The 16421-nt window shown below is 32.2% G+C and overlaps 1 protein-coding gene across 1 annotated transcript; it reads right to left on the reverse strand.

Annotated features, from left to right (window-relative positions):
* Window positions 1-248: 248 nt before the first annotated feature.
* LOC112511032 (QWRF motif-containing protein 2-like) lies at window positions 249-4537 on the reverse strand. Its single transcript, XM_025116440.1, has 6 exons — window positions 3302-4537; window positions 2768-2887; window positions 1983-2099; window positions 1783-1872; window positions 1285-1392; window positions 249-311 (listed from the first exon to the last, which is right to left on the reverse strand). The coding sequence occupies exons 1-6, from the start codon at window positions 4535-4537 to the stop codon at window positions 249-251; spliced, it is 1734 nt and encodes a 577-aa protein (XP_024972208.1).
* Window positions 4538-16421: the final 11884 nt, after the last annotated feature.

Consider the following 16421-nt stretch of genomic DNA (forward strand, 5'->3'; position numbering starts at 1 on the left):
GCCTACATGGAATTGCACGTACGTATATGGAAAGATGGGCTGAAAAGCGGTATCGATTGTCTACTGTATCTATGAACACACAGCACATCACGCAGCTTTATTCACCAAATCCCACGAAAGAACAAACATATGATGATACTCGTACGCCATTTGGTTTATCGGGTCAGCTTGTTACAAGGGTAAAGTAGGAATTTCCAGGGTCATGTTAGTAATTTGTCTTTCAGTAAGCAGTCCAAGGGACATCACCTTCACAGCCGTGTTGTAGGCATGAGTTGTAATGTATGTGTTCTCAGGCTGCAATCCTGCACCTGCTTTCATTCAACTGTTCAGTTCCTGAATCAAATAACTAATACAAGGAGCAAGGTGCATAAGGTTATTTAAGACAATAGCCTTATGAACAAACCTTTTTTTTTAAATGCATGATCTTCTAACAGATATAAAAACGTCTCTCACTAACAAAAAACGTTTCTTCCTAACACAATAATATTTCAAATATCTCTCAAAGGTAATGCATTTAACGAAAATCTGTTCAAACAAATAAAATTTAAATGCATGACCTTCTGACAGATTCTAGCTAAAAAATACAATGTTTTCAAATCTGTCAGAAGGTAATGTATTTAAAAGAATATGTTAGAATGTTATTCTCCTAAATAACCCCATGAAACGTAACGTTAGGCCAAAATGGAATTTGGTGACAAATTCGGTGATGAGAAACTAAATCTTAGAAAATTTGGGCACAAGGTTGATAACTGGCAACCCCAACCGGCTCTACATGCAACCTGTCTCCAAGGATATCAATGTGAGGGGGCAATTTTTGGCTCACTCAGCGGCTGAGGCTACCCGGGGGGGGGGGGGATTGAACCCTTGACCTGTCTTGTATTTAGGCAAAATCATCTTATCCTTTTGCCAATTAAGCTACACGTCAGAGGCATTAATANGGGGGGGGGGGGGGATTGAACCCATGACCTGTCTTGTATTTAGGCAAAATCAACCTACCCCTTTGCCAACTGAGCTACACGCCAAAGGCAAATCTTAGAAAATAAACCATAAATAATAGAAGTTACAAAACCGAAAGCCCTACAGAAATTGTAGCATTTATTTTGGGACGGAGGGAATAATTCACTCAACACTCTAAAGTCGAAAGTGGACCTTTTTGGGATGTTGTATTTTGGTACCAAATTATCAAATCTATTTATTACTCTCTGGGTGTAACACAAGATAAAGTTTACCATTTCTAATCTAATATTTCGGGAAAGAAAAGAATTTCCATAGTTGCAGACTTACCTCCATGAGTGTCAATGTTGTAAATAGATCCTTGCACTGATCAAGCAAACAACATTCGGTTTTCGTTGAGCTTGCAAGTTCAGACGCCAATGAATTCACATGCTCCACCTGTTACAAGAAATATGTTACTATAATGATCGATCTAGATTGCAACAAAATTTCGTTTACTTTTAAATGCATAAAGTAATTGACACTTTTTGAGTTCAACTAAATATTGCTTAGAGAAAAGACATTTGGGCACGTTCTCTGGTTCCGCATATAGTCCTAGTGAAGTAACTGCGTTGAATTATCATGCTTTTTGTTATGCCACATATTTAGGTTCACGAATATAACTAGGTGTTACACTATTCATAACGGGACATCTCCCATTTGTGGTCTTGAATCTGATATGCTTTTTGCTGGAATTGAGCAACTGAGGTTATTATCATCGGTTCAAATATCCAAAGTTTCAGGTGATCATCACAAGCAAGAATCAGAGTTCAAAGAGTTCCACATCACCTTAGTTACTAAAGAACATATCGAGACTGTGATTGCCTGCATCACATCAAAGGCTGAGGAAATGGCATCTATCAAATTCAGAATATCTGCCTGTAAAAGTAATGAATGTTACAGATTGAACTTTGTAACTAGTTTCTAAGCCAAATGATAAGACCGTTAAGATTTGGGACATTTTCAAAAAGATGTACGCAAATTCCTACCTTTGCGCCACATAAAACTGGAAGGCAAAGAGAGCTAGACTCCAGAGCCCCAATAGCTCCAGCTAAGGAAATGGAGTGGTCCCTATCGGTTAGATCCCAGTTATCCAAATACGACATCTGCATTTCTCAAATACATACAATAAGATCACTAAACAAAGTGACTTGAGGTAACTAAACGAAAACACAGCTGGTCAAGCACACATCAACATTCAAAATACAAGAAGAAAGTAATCTAACAACTTGAGAATGAAGAACTGCATTTGGTACGCAGACGGGACAACACAGGACTGAATGGGCGAGAGTAAGGTAGGCGGGTATAAGAACTGCACGAGGTTTTTTAACTTTTAAGGTTTTAATTTGACATGGGTAGTTTAGTAATAAACCAATATTGTCTCATCTCCCTGATTTTTGTTCCACCTATTTTGGTGGGACAAAAATGCATTCTTGTCATGTCTAAATCTAAATGTCACACGAAATGTGGGACAAATTTTTGTTCTTTTCTCTCGTGTCCTGTAAGGCGCCGTACCAATTGCAAGAACAGTCAAAACAACATTCAAACTGCTGATGCAAAAGGCATGGGTGTTCATCATGTTTTATGAACATCATGAACCTCCTACCTCATCATTTCTAACCTACAATAGGCAATATCATACATTCACATGGTATCTAAGAAAATGTAGAATATATGCTTACAGATGGATGGATGATATAAAATGCCATACCAAAAACAGGGGAAATGCCAGCAACAAATTTGAAGTTGGAATGAAAAGAGTTGATGTTCTTACTTGTTTCTTGAGGATAGAATGCAACTTCAAGTTCTGCTTCAGTTGTTGCATCTCTACTCGTTTGGATACGACAGAATGCCATATCTTCGAAATAGTCACCCATGCGTTATATAGGCTTTTCTGAAACAAATTTATAATGTTTAAGATAAAAAGTTACAGAAAATTATGCATGTATGACATCTTCATATTTTAAGATGGCTCAACTAATTCTTTTCAATATTTGTTGGAATCTCCTTTCTCTCCTCAAGGACTCTTTTGAAGAGTAATCGTAGTTCCGCATATCTCACGTGGTATCACAACCAAGTACTACCATATCATTGTAAGACAGGGACAATACATGCCCGTCTAGCCCTCTCTCGACACTCTGGCAAAATTTGATTCCGTCAAGACTTTCACCTATTCTCTACGGTATATGTTGAAACCTCTTTTCTCTCGTTAAGTGCCCTTTTGGAAAGTGATCTGATGGTTCCGCATTATCTCAAAATTATGCCAAAGAAATGGTACATAAACTAGAATATAGTTGCAGTCTGTTACCTTAGCCGTAGCTCGCTGGACCAACATGGCAGCTTCTACGTTAGCATTTGCGAACCGCCATTGCAAATGTTTGTTGTGCATCAGTCTCAACACATGTGCATCAACAAGCTTCTTCTCTCCAACCTTCCCTCTCTTTGAATCAACAGAAAAGCTGAGGATCGAAGGCGTATTTCCCAAATTATCGTTTGATCCTACTGCATTTCGCGGTGGCGATGAAGGGATCGCTCTCCTGCTAGGTGAAGGCGGCGGAATAGCTCCTCTAACCGGAGAATATGGTGAACCTTTTGGGGATAGTTTCGGACCATCATCTAGAAATTTGTATCCAGAGATCAGCTTATCGCTCTTCGATGGTGATGGCGAAACAGGCTCCGGTTGCACTCGTCTAAGCAGATTCATAGTTTCTTGCCAAAACCTAGCCGGCACCACGATAGCACGACGCCCTCCTCCTCGAACATTACCTGGAGTGCTGCCGGAGGAAATACTATCGGTATCGGAAATGGCATGATCGGAATTAACAGTTTGTACGGCGGACATGGATTTTCGTGAAGCTTCAACAGCGGCAGCGGTCCCAGATCCACTGAATTTCATCTTTTCATTTGTAAAATCTACACTCATCGTCATACAACTTCCCTGCCGAGATCTCCCAGGCCATCGTTGCTTGTCGATGGGCTTCAAATTTTCGGACATCCTAGATGCTGGCGCCATCGTCTTCCTCTTTTCCGGCGTACCATTTCTCAATCCATTATTCGATGGTTTTGCGACCTTGCTAACCGGAAGCGCAAACGATTCACCTTGAAATGAAACCGACAAACTCCTTGCTGACCTTTTCGTCAACGACTTCGCGCTCGCCGACATCTCACCTGTATGCGGCTTACCAACAGAATGACGTCGTTCCACGGATTGATCTCGCTTAGTTTTCACCGGAGATGCTGGCGCTAAGAGATTCATCGACGGCAACCGCSTCCTCGGAGTACAGACAGAATTCAAAGATAACGTTGTCGTCGAACAAGAAGACGACGACGAAGATGATGAATTCATTGCATCTGTACTAGGATTTGAGGAAGTAGTAGCAGACATGTACCGTGAAGTAACATCTCCAGATTCCGGCCGCCGTGGCAGAAGATGACCATTTTTATCACCCTCGGAAGGCAACAGCGGCGCACGCTTCGGCTTCGAGCCCCACGATGACACCTTAGAATTAGGTGTTGTAGTTGTAGAAGACACAGCAGCAACCATTATCTCGCATTCTCTAGCTAAAACTTGCAATAGAAAACCCTAACTCCAAACCTATCGGAAAACCCAAAATTCCAATGAGAACTTCGAGCGTGGAATCCGATCAAACAGTTACTCACAATGCAGTGGACATGGCGGTTGTGGGTATGAGTGTTGGGTTCGCCGGAGAGAGGACTTTGGAGAATGTATGTGTGATTCAGGTAAATATAGTTGCATCCTTATCGTAATTGTGGGTGTGGAATCTTGAGATAGACGTTAGAACAGTAGAGAAAGCTGCTTTCTGGTTTTGTATTTTAGAAAGTTTTGGGAGGACGACCGCTGACGTCAGCTTATGGTTTGTATGCGTTGATGTTCTTTTAGGTAGGAAAATCGAAAGAATTTCTTAATTTATCTTTTATTGGTAATTTTATGCTCAATGAAATAACCAACCAAAAGTAACATATAGGATTTAGGATTCGTGTTAAATTTTACTCAATTTTTCATTATTCACTGTAATGAAGTTAAGGGTTATTTATTTACTTTTTAATAGTTGTATTAAGAGATAATATATGAATTGTTAAGAAGTGAATTATGTTTGGTAAAAAAAAAGTCTATTTTTTAATGGTTTTAAAATCCTCTAAATGATTTTATATTTTGGATCTCCTTTAACCATTAAGAGCCCTAATTTCATTGTAAACAATTACCAAACAATTATATTTCATTTTGCATCAAATCATTCAGCAATTGTCAAACAGCCCCTTAATCATTTATAGCTGATTACTATTAAATTATAACATTTTTACAGGGGCAAATTTGATATGGTACCAAGTTTTTTTTCTTCTTCATTATTGTATATTAATTAATTATAATTGATTTGTACGATTTTGTATTGCATAGCAATCAACTGTTTTTGGTATCAGTTTAATTGGTACTGTCTTTTTTTTTTGTTCACATATATATTGGTATTGATTTTTTTACCAACTTCAAGTTACATATATGAAAATTTGTCATTTTATTCAAATTTTGAGTTTGCAGATAAATAAAGTCATGTTTAAGGATTTTAAATTGCAATTAATAAAAGTTGCAAACATTCAAATGCTCAGGCAACAAAAGTTAAAAAAAAAACATACAATATTTGATATTCAATATATCAAAAATATAAAAAAGTAATAAATATTTTAACTAAGAGGTTATTCGGTTTGTTTTTCATTAAAACATGTATGAATAAAATTGTTTGTATAGAAAAAGTTGTTTGTGTGATATCAAATAAATTGTTGTTTGATTCTTGTGTTGTATAAACACTCTAAACGTTAAAAAAAGACCATTTTACCCTTAATATTTGTATCTTGTTTCATTAAACTCATCTTCCCCTTGGAAAATGTATGTACCTTCTTCCTTCACCTCATTTCAATTTTACTTATCTAACTTTCCATGCCCCCAAAAATTCTAACTACACTAAGGAGCCGTTTACCCAAATGCTTACTCGATAAACGCTTACTAGAGAAATCAATATTATAATTTATTTTTATCAAATAAGATTGTAGTACATCAAAACGGTATCTTATGCAACAATTTACCCAATAAGCGCTTACCGATTAAGAGTCGTCAACTCACTTACCGGATAAGACTCTTCACTCTTATCATCGCTCTTACCACGTAAGATTCTGAGCCCTTACCATGTCATCCGGTGAGGAAAATTGCCCGATAAGCACTTATCGGATAAACGTTTAGTAAACGAACCCTAATTTTAATAATTCATACCACCACTGAACCTAAAAAAATCCTCAAAAACTCCAAAATATTTTTACATCAGTAAATCTGCCATCTTGATGATTTCCATGGCTTAACGTAGATTAATATTTGTGGAATGTGGTTGAAGATGAAAGAGGGTGAAAGGTAAAAAGGGAATAAAAATGTGAATAAACGGTTGAATATAAACGACTCTATTTGTTTTTGGCTAATTGAATAAGTCATAGGTTGAACGAATAAGCCACAACCGAATAGTTATTTATGGCGAAGGGAATAAGCCATATAGGCTATACAACCATTAAGCTACAATCGAACATCCCTTAAATCGATACCATGGTACTGCCATGTATGTGACTTTTAATACCATATAGCAACCAAGTTTCCATATTTGGTACGATATTATTAATCGACTGTAACTAGTCTTTATTTAATTGGTACGGTTAATACATATGTTAGTTGGTTTAATTTGATACAAAATTATCACTCATACATTTTTATATATTTAACATATATTTATTAATTTATTATCTAATTACAGTTATTTTAATGCATATTAGTTAAGTAAATTGGATATTTGTATATTTTTTACTTGACCATTAAGTGTCATTCATTAGTCCAACCTTCCAATTCTACCAACACACTTAATCTGAATTTTTAGTTTCAATTTTCTTTAATTTTTAATTTTTTGACCAATTAAAATAAAAACATATACTAAAATTGAAGTTTATTTGAGTTAAAGTGGGGTTCATTTATGTTTTTCAAAGTGCTTTGTTGATCCTATTGTGTATTGTATATTAGCATAAGTACTTTAGTTGATGATTTGAAGATTATTTATATAAATATATTTTAGTTGTTAATAGAATCATCAACAAATATTATTCAAATAATTCAAAAAAGTTAATAAAATCTAATTAGTGATTATATATATATATATATATATATATATATATATATATATATAAAGAGAGAGAGAAAGAGAGATTTGTTTAGGAATAAAGTTGTAAAATTAAATAAAATGAGTAATAACGATGGGGATGTGGATAATTTAGCATTGTTTGTCTGATTGATGATGCAATTTTTTTTCTTTTTAAAAATAGGATGATACATCTGTCGATTTTTATTAAGAAATAAATAAGTGTACGTATGAATTGCATGGTAACTAATTATATGTATAAAAAATATGGTAAATAGAAATTTAGTCTATAAATAATATTAATTGAAATGACATGTTGAGTTATAAATAAATATTGGCAAATAGCTGATAGAAAAAGAAAAATACCACAAATTAAAAAAAAAAGGAGCGATTCTCATGTTTAGAGACTTCCACATATATATATATATATATATATATATATATATATAAATTGATGACTATGCCACTTTAACTCTTTAACTCGTTGATCAGAGATGGTCTTATCATCTTAATAAAAACTGATATCCAATGTTGACGATTTTAAGAGTTGACCAGCTTTTGATTCTATAGTGTAATACTATCTTCTTCTGAGAGCTTTGTTAGCAGTGGAACAAAAAAATTTGTATATGCAAGACTTATAACGTACCGATATTCATTTCTTGAAAAGATTAAGTTTAAGTCGTTATATTGGACTACCGAAGCCGAACATGACCATGCCTATCAGTGGCATGTAGAGCCACATCATCCACGGTACATGATTTGTGTAGAGGAGTTTAAGATGTAGTTTAATTGTATAATTTCGATCTTAATCAAAGAAAAAAAAGACATTTAAAAACTCCATTAGATACTAGTTGGATCTGAAGTCACTGATATTTATGACGAGATCTTATTCGCATTTAAGTAAATGATCTTTTATATATATATATATATATATATATATATAATGCCTTAAAAAGAAAATTCTTATGTTTATATTTAAGATTAAAATTAAAAAGAAAATACCAATGATAGAAATTTACATATTTACCCCTCACCAACTATACATACCACATTAAACACACTTATTAAAAAAAATTAATCTTTAATTCAACCCACAAACACAAAGTACCAACCACTCTTCTAGAAACGGAAAGTGGTTCATGGACCATATCATTTTCATTTTGTTCTTGTACCTCCATAACTACATAATCTAACCTTTAAGTTCATCTTAAGTTATAATCATCTTATTTTTCAACTTGTGGGGTACTAACGAACCAACCAAACTCACCCCATCTCATCAATTAACTAACTTGATGCAACTTCGATGGCTAGACGGACCGGACCTATGAGTAAGACTTTGAGATCGACGTACAAGACTTCAGTTTCAGTAGATTTTTCGAAAATAATGGTCTTTAATCATAAAACGTCAACGGAAAACCATTGTATTAGCATAGAGTAACACCCATAATCATTAGGATCACACGTTTCGTTATATATGAAGATTCACATATCGATACACGACAAATGTTTCGTATATCTTACACATGACGTTTCTAGATCATATAAAAGAATTTTCAGTTAATTCTAAGAAGTTAGATTCAGTGAATACTGTTTTAATTTATACTTTGTTTTGAAATATTATATTTGAATTTAACATGCATAATGAATTTTTCGAAACCATGCGTGTTTGGTAACAAAATAATTAACATTTACTTAGATTATATAAAAAAAACCGTTTTCCATACACCTCACAAACTAATGAAATTATAAATATCAGATTCATCATCGAGCAAACTCAGTATCATTAATTAATTAAAAATAAGATTATTAGGAGTAATTGAGGATGAAGGAAACAAAAAGTGAAAATTAACTTGGAGATGGGTTGATGCTTATAATTAGCATCAAAGTAAGAGGTGGTTGTTTAAAAACTCAAGCATCTTAACCCACTTTTGATGGTGATTAATGAGGTGATCCTTGCTTAATCCCATACTCTTATACATGTATGTATGTATGTATATATGTATGTATGTATATGAGTGAAATGTTTTTACTTTTATGAGAACAAGTAAATGCATATTTATATTACTATATAGAATGATACTTGCATAATGTAGCGAGATACATCTTCATTTTAATGTTTCGTTTTATTTTTTTGTCTTTGTTGATATAACAAAGTTTATGTGGTTTTGAGAAAGATAATGTTTTTACTTTTGAATAAAAATACATTTGAAGATATCATAAAAATTTGAAAAAATATATCGATATTAATATCAAATTAAACTATTTAAAAGCTCTCGTCTTTTTGTACAATTTATTTAATTCAATTTTTTTATTATAATTTAATTTAGGTCTAATATCGAAGTAATTTATTTTTGGCTTAACAATGTAATTTTTATAAAGATATTGATTTTGTTATAATTAAATGATTATCCTAATTATATTTTAGATTTTTTATATCTAAAATGAGATGTTTATCCTGTATTTGATTATGTTTATTTGCAGTTAATTTTAGAAATTCATAAATAGAGCTTTAATAGGTTGTGCTTACACATAATTTACTTGTAATCTTAACTTTTAAGTAATATGCATTAATAAATAATACATCATACATAAAAAATAGTTTTTAAGAGTTTTTTTCAAATGCTTTATAATATAGTATAGATATAGAGGTTGTAAGTTGTAACATTTACATTATCTTTGAATACATCTTGTGAATGTTATAATTTTCACCATATAAGGGTAAATTCATAATTCTCGCAAGAGTCTTTTTTTATACAATATAAGAGTATATTCATTTGTTTTATTGTTTATACGTTTTCACGAAAAGTGATTATTTTAACAGATGTCAACCCTATATATGTATGTGTGTATACGAATCTATAATATATATTAACAGGCATATACTTCCTTTCAGTTGACATTATACCCATGCTTTCAAAATACACGTTTAAAAAGTATAAATTAAAAAAAAAATAAAAGACACGTTAATATACAGTTTTTAAGCTATAGACATTTAAATTTGTATTGTTTTCTAAAAATATAACAATTAAACAAAAATAATGTCTTTTCAAAATCCATTTTTGCCATTTATCATATATTGTTTTTATAATCAATTAAGAGAGTGTTTGGAATTGCTTATTTGAAACAACTTTGATGTTTTTTTTTACAAAAATCCTTATTAACTTATTATAAGTTAGAATTGTTTAACTTTTTCAAAAACTTCTTATTACCGGTTTTGACACCGGTATAAACTGTTCATCCAAACACTCAAAAGTGCTTATTATCGGTGCTACATCGGAATAAGCCAATGAGATATACTATTAAAAAAAAGAGGAAGGGTTGTTGAGAGGTTATAGATGACAAGTACTAGAAATAGAAATAGAAATGAAGATGGGGGAATCAAAGAATTAACTTGAGGATGAAGAATGTTTTTTTTATGTGTGGGTCTATGCATTTGATGCTTGTATCCTACCAACCTTCTAACAACAACTTTTATTGGTCAATTTATTTATTATTATTATTCAATATAAAATTTTTATTTTTTAAATAACATATTATAATATGATAATATCAAAATATTTCAAATATATCATCCAAGTATAATTAAGAATGTCAAAGAAAGTCACATAGTTTTTAATTGAAAGCTAAAACTTGTTCAATAAAAATCATTATTCTATCTTTTAAACTAAAAATAAATATATGATTAATGTCAGATATTTGAATCGAATAAAACTTGGTTAGATGATTGGACCTAGGGGGTTGAATAGGTCCCAACCTAGTTTTTTAGTTCTAAAGCAATTAAGGATTGAATTAGGTCGGATAAAAAACACTTGCAACACCTGGTTTATTAGACTGCACGACTAACGGTTGCTTTTATATAAAAGTAATTGACTGGAGATTCTTTTTTTATATAAAACAATAGGTGTAGTTAAAGATACCGACAAACCAGATCGATTCTATCATTTTTTTGCCTAAGACTTGGTTCCTAAAGGCACCAAACCTTTTTGGTCTTATCGAACAAACCCAAGAGTACGCATCTTATCCTTGTGCATTTTCTATAAACAACCTTTAGACACTAGATTACTGTCAACCACCACCACACCCTCCCCCTCACGACCACCCTTGCGTTCAGGTCCGTTTCTGACATTTTTTAGGCCTTGGGCGAGATGTAAAAAGGGGCCCTTGATAAGTACGATATTTTTGCAATATACTGTTTTTATCATCAGAAATAACATTGAATTCATATAAAACCGTTTTTCTGAATATTCATGGACGCAGAATTAATAAATACTCATTTCTAAATTAATATTATCTAAGAACATTTTTATGTAGTATCAGTAATTTGTTTCATCATCAAAAACATCATCAAAAACATCTTATGATATACTTTTGGTACATAGAATGATATCATTTGGAGTCACAAAGTCGATTTTTCTGATTTCCGAATGACACTATGTAAATCAATGTTTTCGAATGACACTATGTTGGTTTTCCATGTCATCTCATGTTATTATTTTTTAACACCATTTTAAACTTTTATATTATGTTTTCGAATTTGGGAAGATTAACACCATTTTAAACTTTTATATTATGTTTTCGAATTTGGGAAGATTAACACTATTTTAAACTTTTATATTATGTTTTCGAATTTGGGAAGATTAACACCATTTTAAACTTTTATATTATGTTTTCGAATTTGGGAAGATTAACACAATTTTAAACTTTTATACTATGTTTTCGAATTTGATAAGATTAACACCATTTTAAACTTTTATATTATGTTTTCGAATTTGAGAAGATTGACACCATTTTAAACTTTTATATTATGTTTTCGAATTTGGGAAAGAAAGAAAGAACGAGAAAAGAAAAGAAAAATAAAGTTTTTTATTTGTGTTTTTAACAGAGAAGAGAGGAAGGAAAAATAATAAAATAAAAATAAATTTTGATATAATTTTTTTCCTTTCATTTTCTTTTCCTTTCTCAAAAAAAAAATCTCGAGAACAAAATATTTTTCTTCCCCATTACTTTCCTCTATTTCCTACGTAAAAGAAGACTCAAGAACATAGAGTTAGGGTTAAGACAAATTTTTCTGGAATCATCGATTATATAAATTAAAAAACTCATATTCTAAGAATGGAACAATCAAAAGAGTCGATGGGAGATAAATTATGAAAAATACATCAAAGTTTTCGAAGCAAGTAGTTTTAGACGTCGGTTTTAGATAAAAAAACTTAGAAAAACATTAAATAATATTATATAATGAACGATAGATTAACATTTTTATGTATTTTTTTTCACCAATATATTTAATTCATACATGTTTGGTCTTTAATAGTTAATGTAGTACATAAATATTTTTTTTGTCATATTAGATACTAATTTTTTTATGTCTTTTATTTACTAATTTTTTTGAACTACTATTATATATATTAAAAAATTTGGGCCCCTAATTTTTATGGGCCCTGAGCGTACGCCCGGCCCGCCCGCCCCCAGGGACGGCCCTGCTTGCGTTTCTTGCCCCCCTTTGCAACACCACGCTTTTAATGCAACCTATGTGGTCCCCCTCCCTTAAGGTTTATATATGTGTGTGTGGATGAGGATCATGCAAGAAGACACTCAACGTGTAAAAAGGGTGAGAAGGGATAGACTACATGTGATTCTAGTTTAAAATCACATGTGATACAACATATCAGAAAAGATGCAGACGAGTTAGTTAACGCAACCAAGGTCGCTTAAAAGCTCACCAGTGTAAACGTTGGTCAACGTGATATATTTGTATCACGTGTGATTTTATTCTAGAGTTACATGTGATTTGACCTTTCTCACAATTTTGCAACTTGACCGTCTTCCCGTTTAAACCCATATATCTATATTATATCATAAAACATTTGATATAAACTTTTAAAAACCACTTTTGATGCATCAAATACTGTTTATTGATGCATATTACTTAAAATTCAATATTACAAGTAAATTGTGCGTCACTATAACTTATTAAAGCTCAATGCTTGAATTTGTGTAACTAATTTCAGATAAACATCTCATTTTAAATATAAAAAATCTTAATCGAACATATATTTGCTCAATGGATACAATCTGGCCCTGATTGACCCTCCGTGGACGAACCTTGCGGAGGAACCCTTAGGTTTTCGGGGCATTGGATTCTCATCAATATAATTAGGATAATCATTGAGTTCTAACATAATAATTGATTATTATCTTTATAAAAAAACTATATTATTAAACCGAAAATAAATTACTTTGTTATTAAATCTTAATTAAATTATAATAAAAATTTGAATTAAACAAATTACACCAAAAAACGAGAACTTTAGATAGTTATTTTGATACTGATAAACTTTTRTTTTTTATTTTTTATGACATGTTCAAATTTGTAGTTTATTCAAATATAAAAAACGTTATCGTTTTCTCAAAACCATATAAAACTATATTATAACATCGACAGAGATAAAGAATAAAACAAAACATTAAAATCGAGATGAATTTCACTGCAATTTGTTAGTACTCTTCTAGTATATACACTACTAGAATAATGACTATTTTCGGCGCCATTTCCGGCGGATGGATTCCGCCGGTAATTTTCCGGCGGATTTTTGTGGGACTTCAAAAAAGTCAACTTATATTGACTTCCGCCGGAAAAATTAGACTGATTAAATTTCCGGCGGATTTCTTAATTAATTATATTAGACTTGTATTTTAATTTAATCAAAATCATTTACTGGCGGATTTCCGGCGGAAAATTAATTAATCTTTTAAAATTATTATCCACCGGAAATATATTTCAAATAAAAATCGGTTTTTACATTTTCCGGCGGATTTCCGGCGGAAAATTAATTAATCTTTTAAAATTATTATCCGCCGGAAATATATTTCAAATAAAAATCGGTTTTTACATTTTCCGGCGGATTTCCGGCGGAAAATTAATTAATCTTTTTAAATTATTATCCGCCGGTAACTTATTTGAAATTAAAAATCGGTTTTAACATTTTCCGGCGGATTTTTGGCGGAAAAATAATAAATCTTTTTAAAAATAAATCCGCCGGAAAATGTTAAAAATGATTTTTATTTTCAAATATATTTCCGGCGGATTTATTTTTTAAAAAGATTTATTATTTTTCTGCCGGAAATTTATTTGAAATAAAAATCATTTTTAACATTTTCCGGCAGATTTCCAGCGGAAATATTTTTTTTTCTCATTTTTTAAACTTTTTTTTAAATAATGGATCGTATTGGACTTTAACGGTTATATTGGGCTTTAATGGGTGTTAGTTGGGCTTTACTGGATCGTATTGGGTTTTAACGATTTTATTGGGCTAATGGATGTTAGTTGGGATTTAATGGATCGTATTGGGCTTTAATGGATGTTAGTTGGGATTTAATGGATCGTATTGGGCTTTAATGGTTCTATTGGGCTTTAACGGTTCTATTGGGCTTTAATGAACCGTATTGTGCTTTAATGGATCGTATTGTGCTTTAACGGTTCTATTGGGCTTTAATGAACCGTATNCTATTGGGCTTTAATGAACCGTATTGTGCTTTAATGGATCGTATTGGGCTTTAATGAACTRTATTGGGCTTTAATGGATCATATTGGGCTTTAATGGATCCTATTGGGCTTTAATGGGCCATATTGGGCTTTAATGTATCGTATTGGGCTTTAATGAACCRTATTGGGCTTTAATGGATCATATTGGGCTTTTATGGACCGTATTGGGCTTTAATGGAACGATCGGGTTTTAATGGATCGTATTGGGCTTTAATGGATCGTACTGGGCTTTAATGGAACGATTAGGCTTTAATGGAACGTATTGAGCTTTAATGGACCGTATTGGGTTTTAATGGATCGTATTGAACTTTAATGGAACGATTGGACTTTAATGAACTGTATTGTGCTTTAATGGACCGTATTGGGCTTTAATGAACCGTATTGGGTTTTGATAGACCGATTGGACATTAATGGATCGTATTAGGCTTTAATGGATCGTATTGGGCTTTAATGGATCGTATTGGGCTTTAATGGATCGTATTGGGCTTTAATGGACCGTATTGGGCTCTAATGTACCGTATTGGGCTTTATGGACCGTATTGGGCTTTAATGGAATGATTGGATTTTAATGGATCGTATTGGCCTTTAATGGAGCGATTGGGCTTTAATGGAACGTATTGGGCTTTAATGGACCGTATTGGGCTTTAATGGACCGTATTGGGCTTTAATGGATTGTATTGGGCTTTAACGGATTGTATAGGGCTTTAATGGATCATATTGGGCTTTAATTGAGACTTTAATGAATCGTATTGGGTTTTGATAGACCGATTGGACCTTAATGGATTGTATTAGGCTTTAATGGACCGTATTGGGCTTTAATGGATCGTATTGGGCTTTAATGGATTTTATTGGGCTTTAACGGACCGTATTGGCTTTAATGAATCGTATTGGACTTTATTGGATCGTATTGGGCTTTAATGGATCGTATTGGCTTTAACGGATCGTATTGGGCTTTAACGGTTCTATTGGGCTTTAATGTATCATATTGAGCTTTAATGAATCGTATTGGTCTTGAATGAATCGTATTGAGTTTTAACGGTTCAATAATAACAGTAATAATAATAAATTTAAAAAAATATGTAATAATAATAATAATAATAATAATAATTTTTTCAGTGGTAATAATAATATAGTTTTAAATTTCATAATAATAATAATAATAATAATAATAATAATAATAATTTTAAAATAAAATAATGGATTTAAAATACCCGCGGATGTTCCACGGAAAACGAAAAATTTCAAAAATATATGCACAATCGGTTGATTTTTAAAAAATTAAAAATTTTGAAATATTTCCGGTGGAATTATCCGCCGGTAACCCTAAATTTTTTAAAGTTTCCGGTTAATTTAAAAAAATTTAAAATTTTTAAAAGTTTTTCCGGCGGACAGTCCCGCCCGTAATCCGCCGGTAACAACTCCAAACATAAAAACCTTACTTCCTCATTTCACAGCCTCCACACAAAATATTTCCCCTTCACCAAAACCGATCCCGATCTTGCCTTACGACCAGGCGACAGATCCGCCAGCGTCTCCTTCCGGCTGCCGCCTCCTCTTCCCGCCGACCACCTCCTTCCAGTAAGTATCTATATATATATATATATATATATATATATATTTCTGTAACATTGTATATCTCTGTCTCTCTATATATATTTATGTATGTATATATTTTCGTATATATATATATATATATATAT

Source organism: Cynara cardunculus (genome assembly GCF_001531365.2).
Source record: "Cynara cardunculus var. scolymus isolate 2C chromosome LG 1, CcrdV1, whole genome shotgun sequence".
Lineage (NCBI taxonomy): Eukaryota > Viridiplantae > Streptophyta > Magnoliopsida > Asterales > Asteraceae > Cynara > Cynara cardunculus.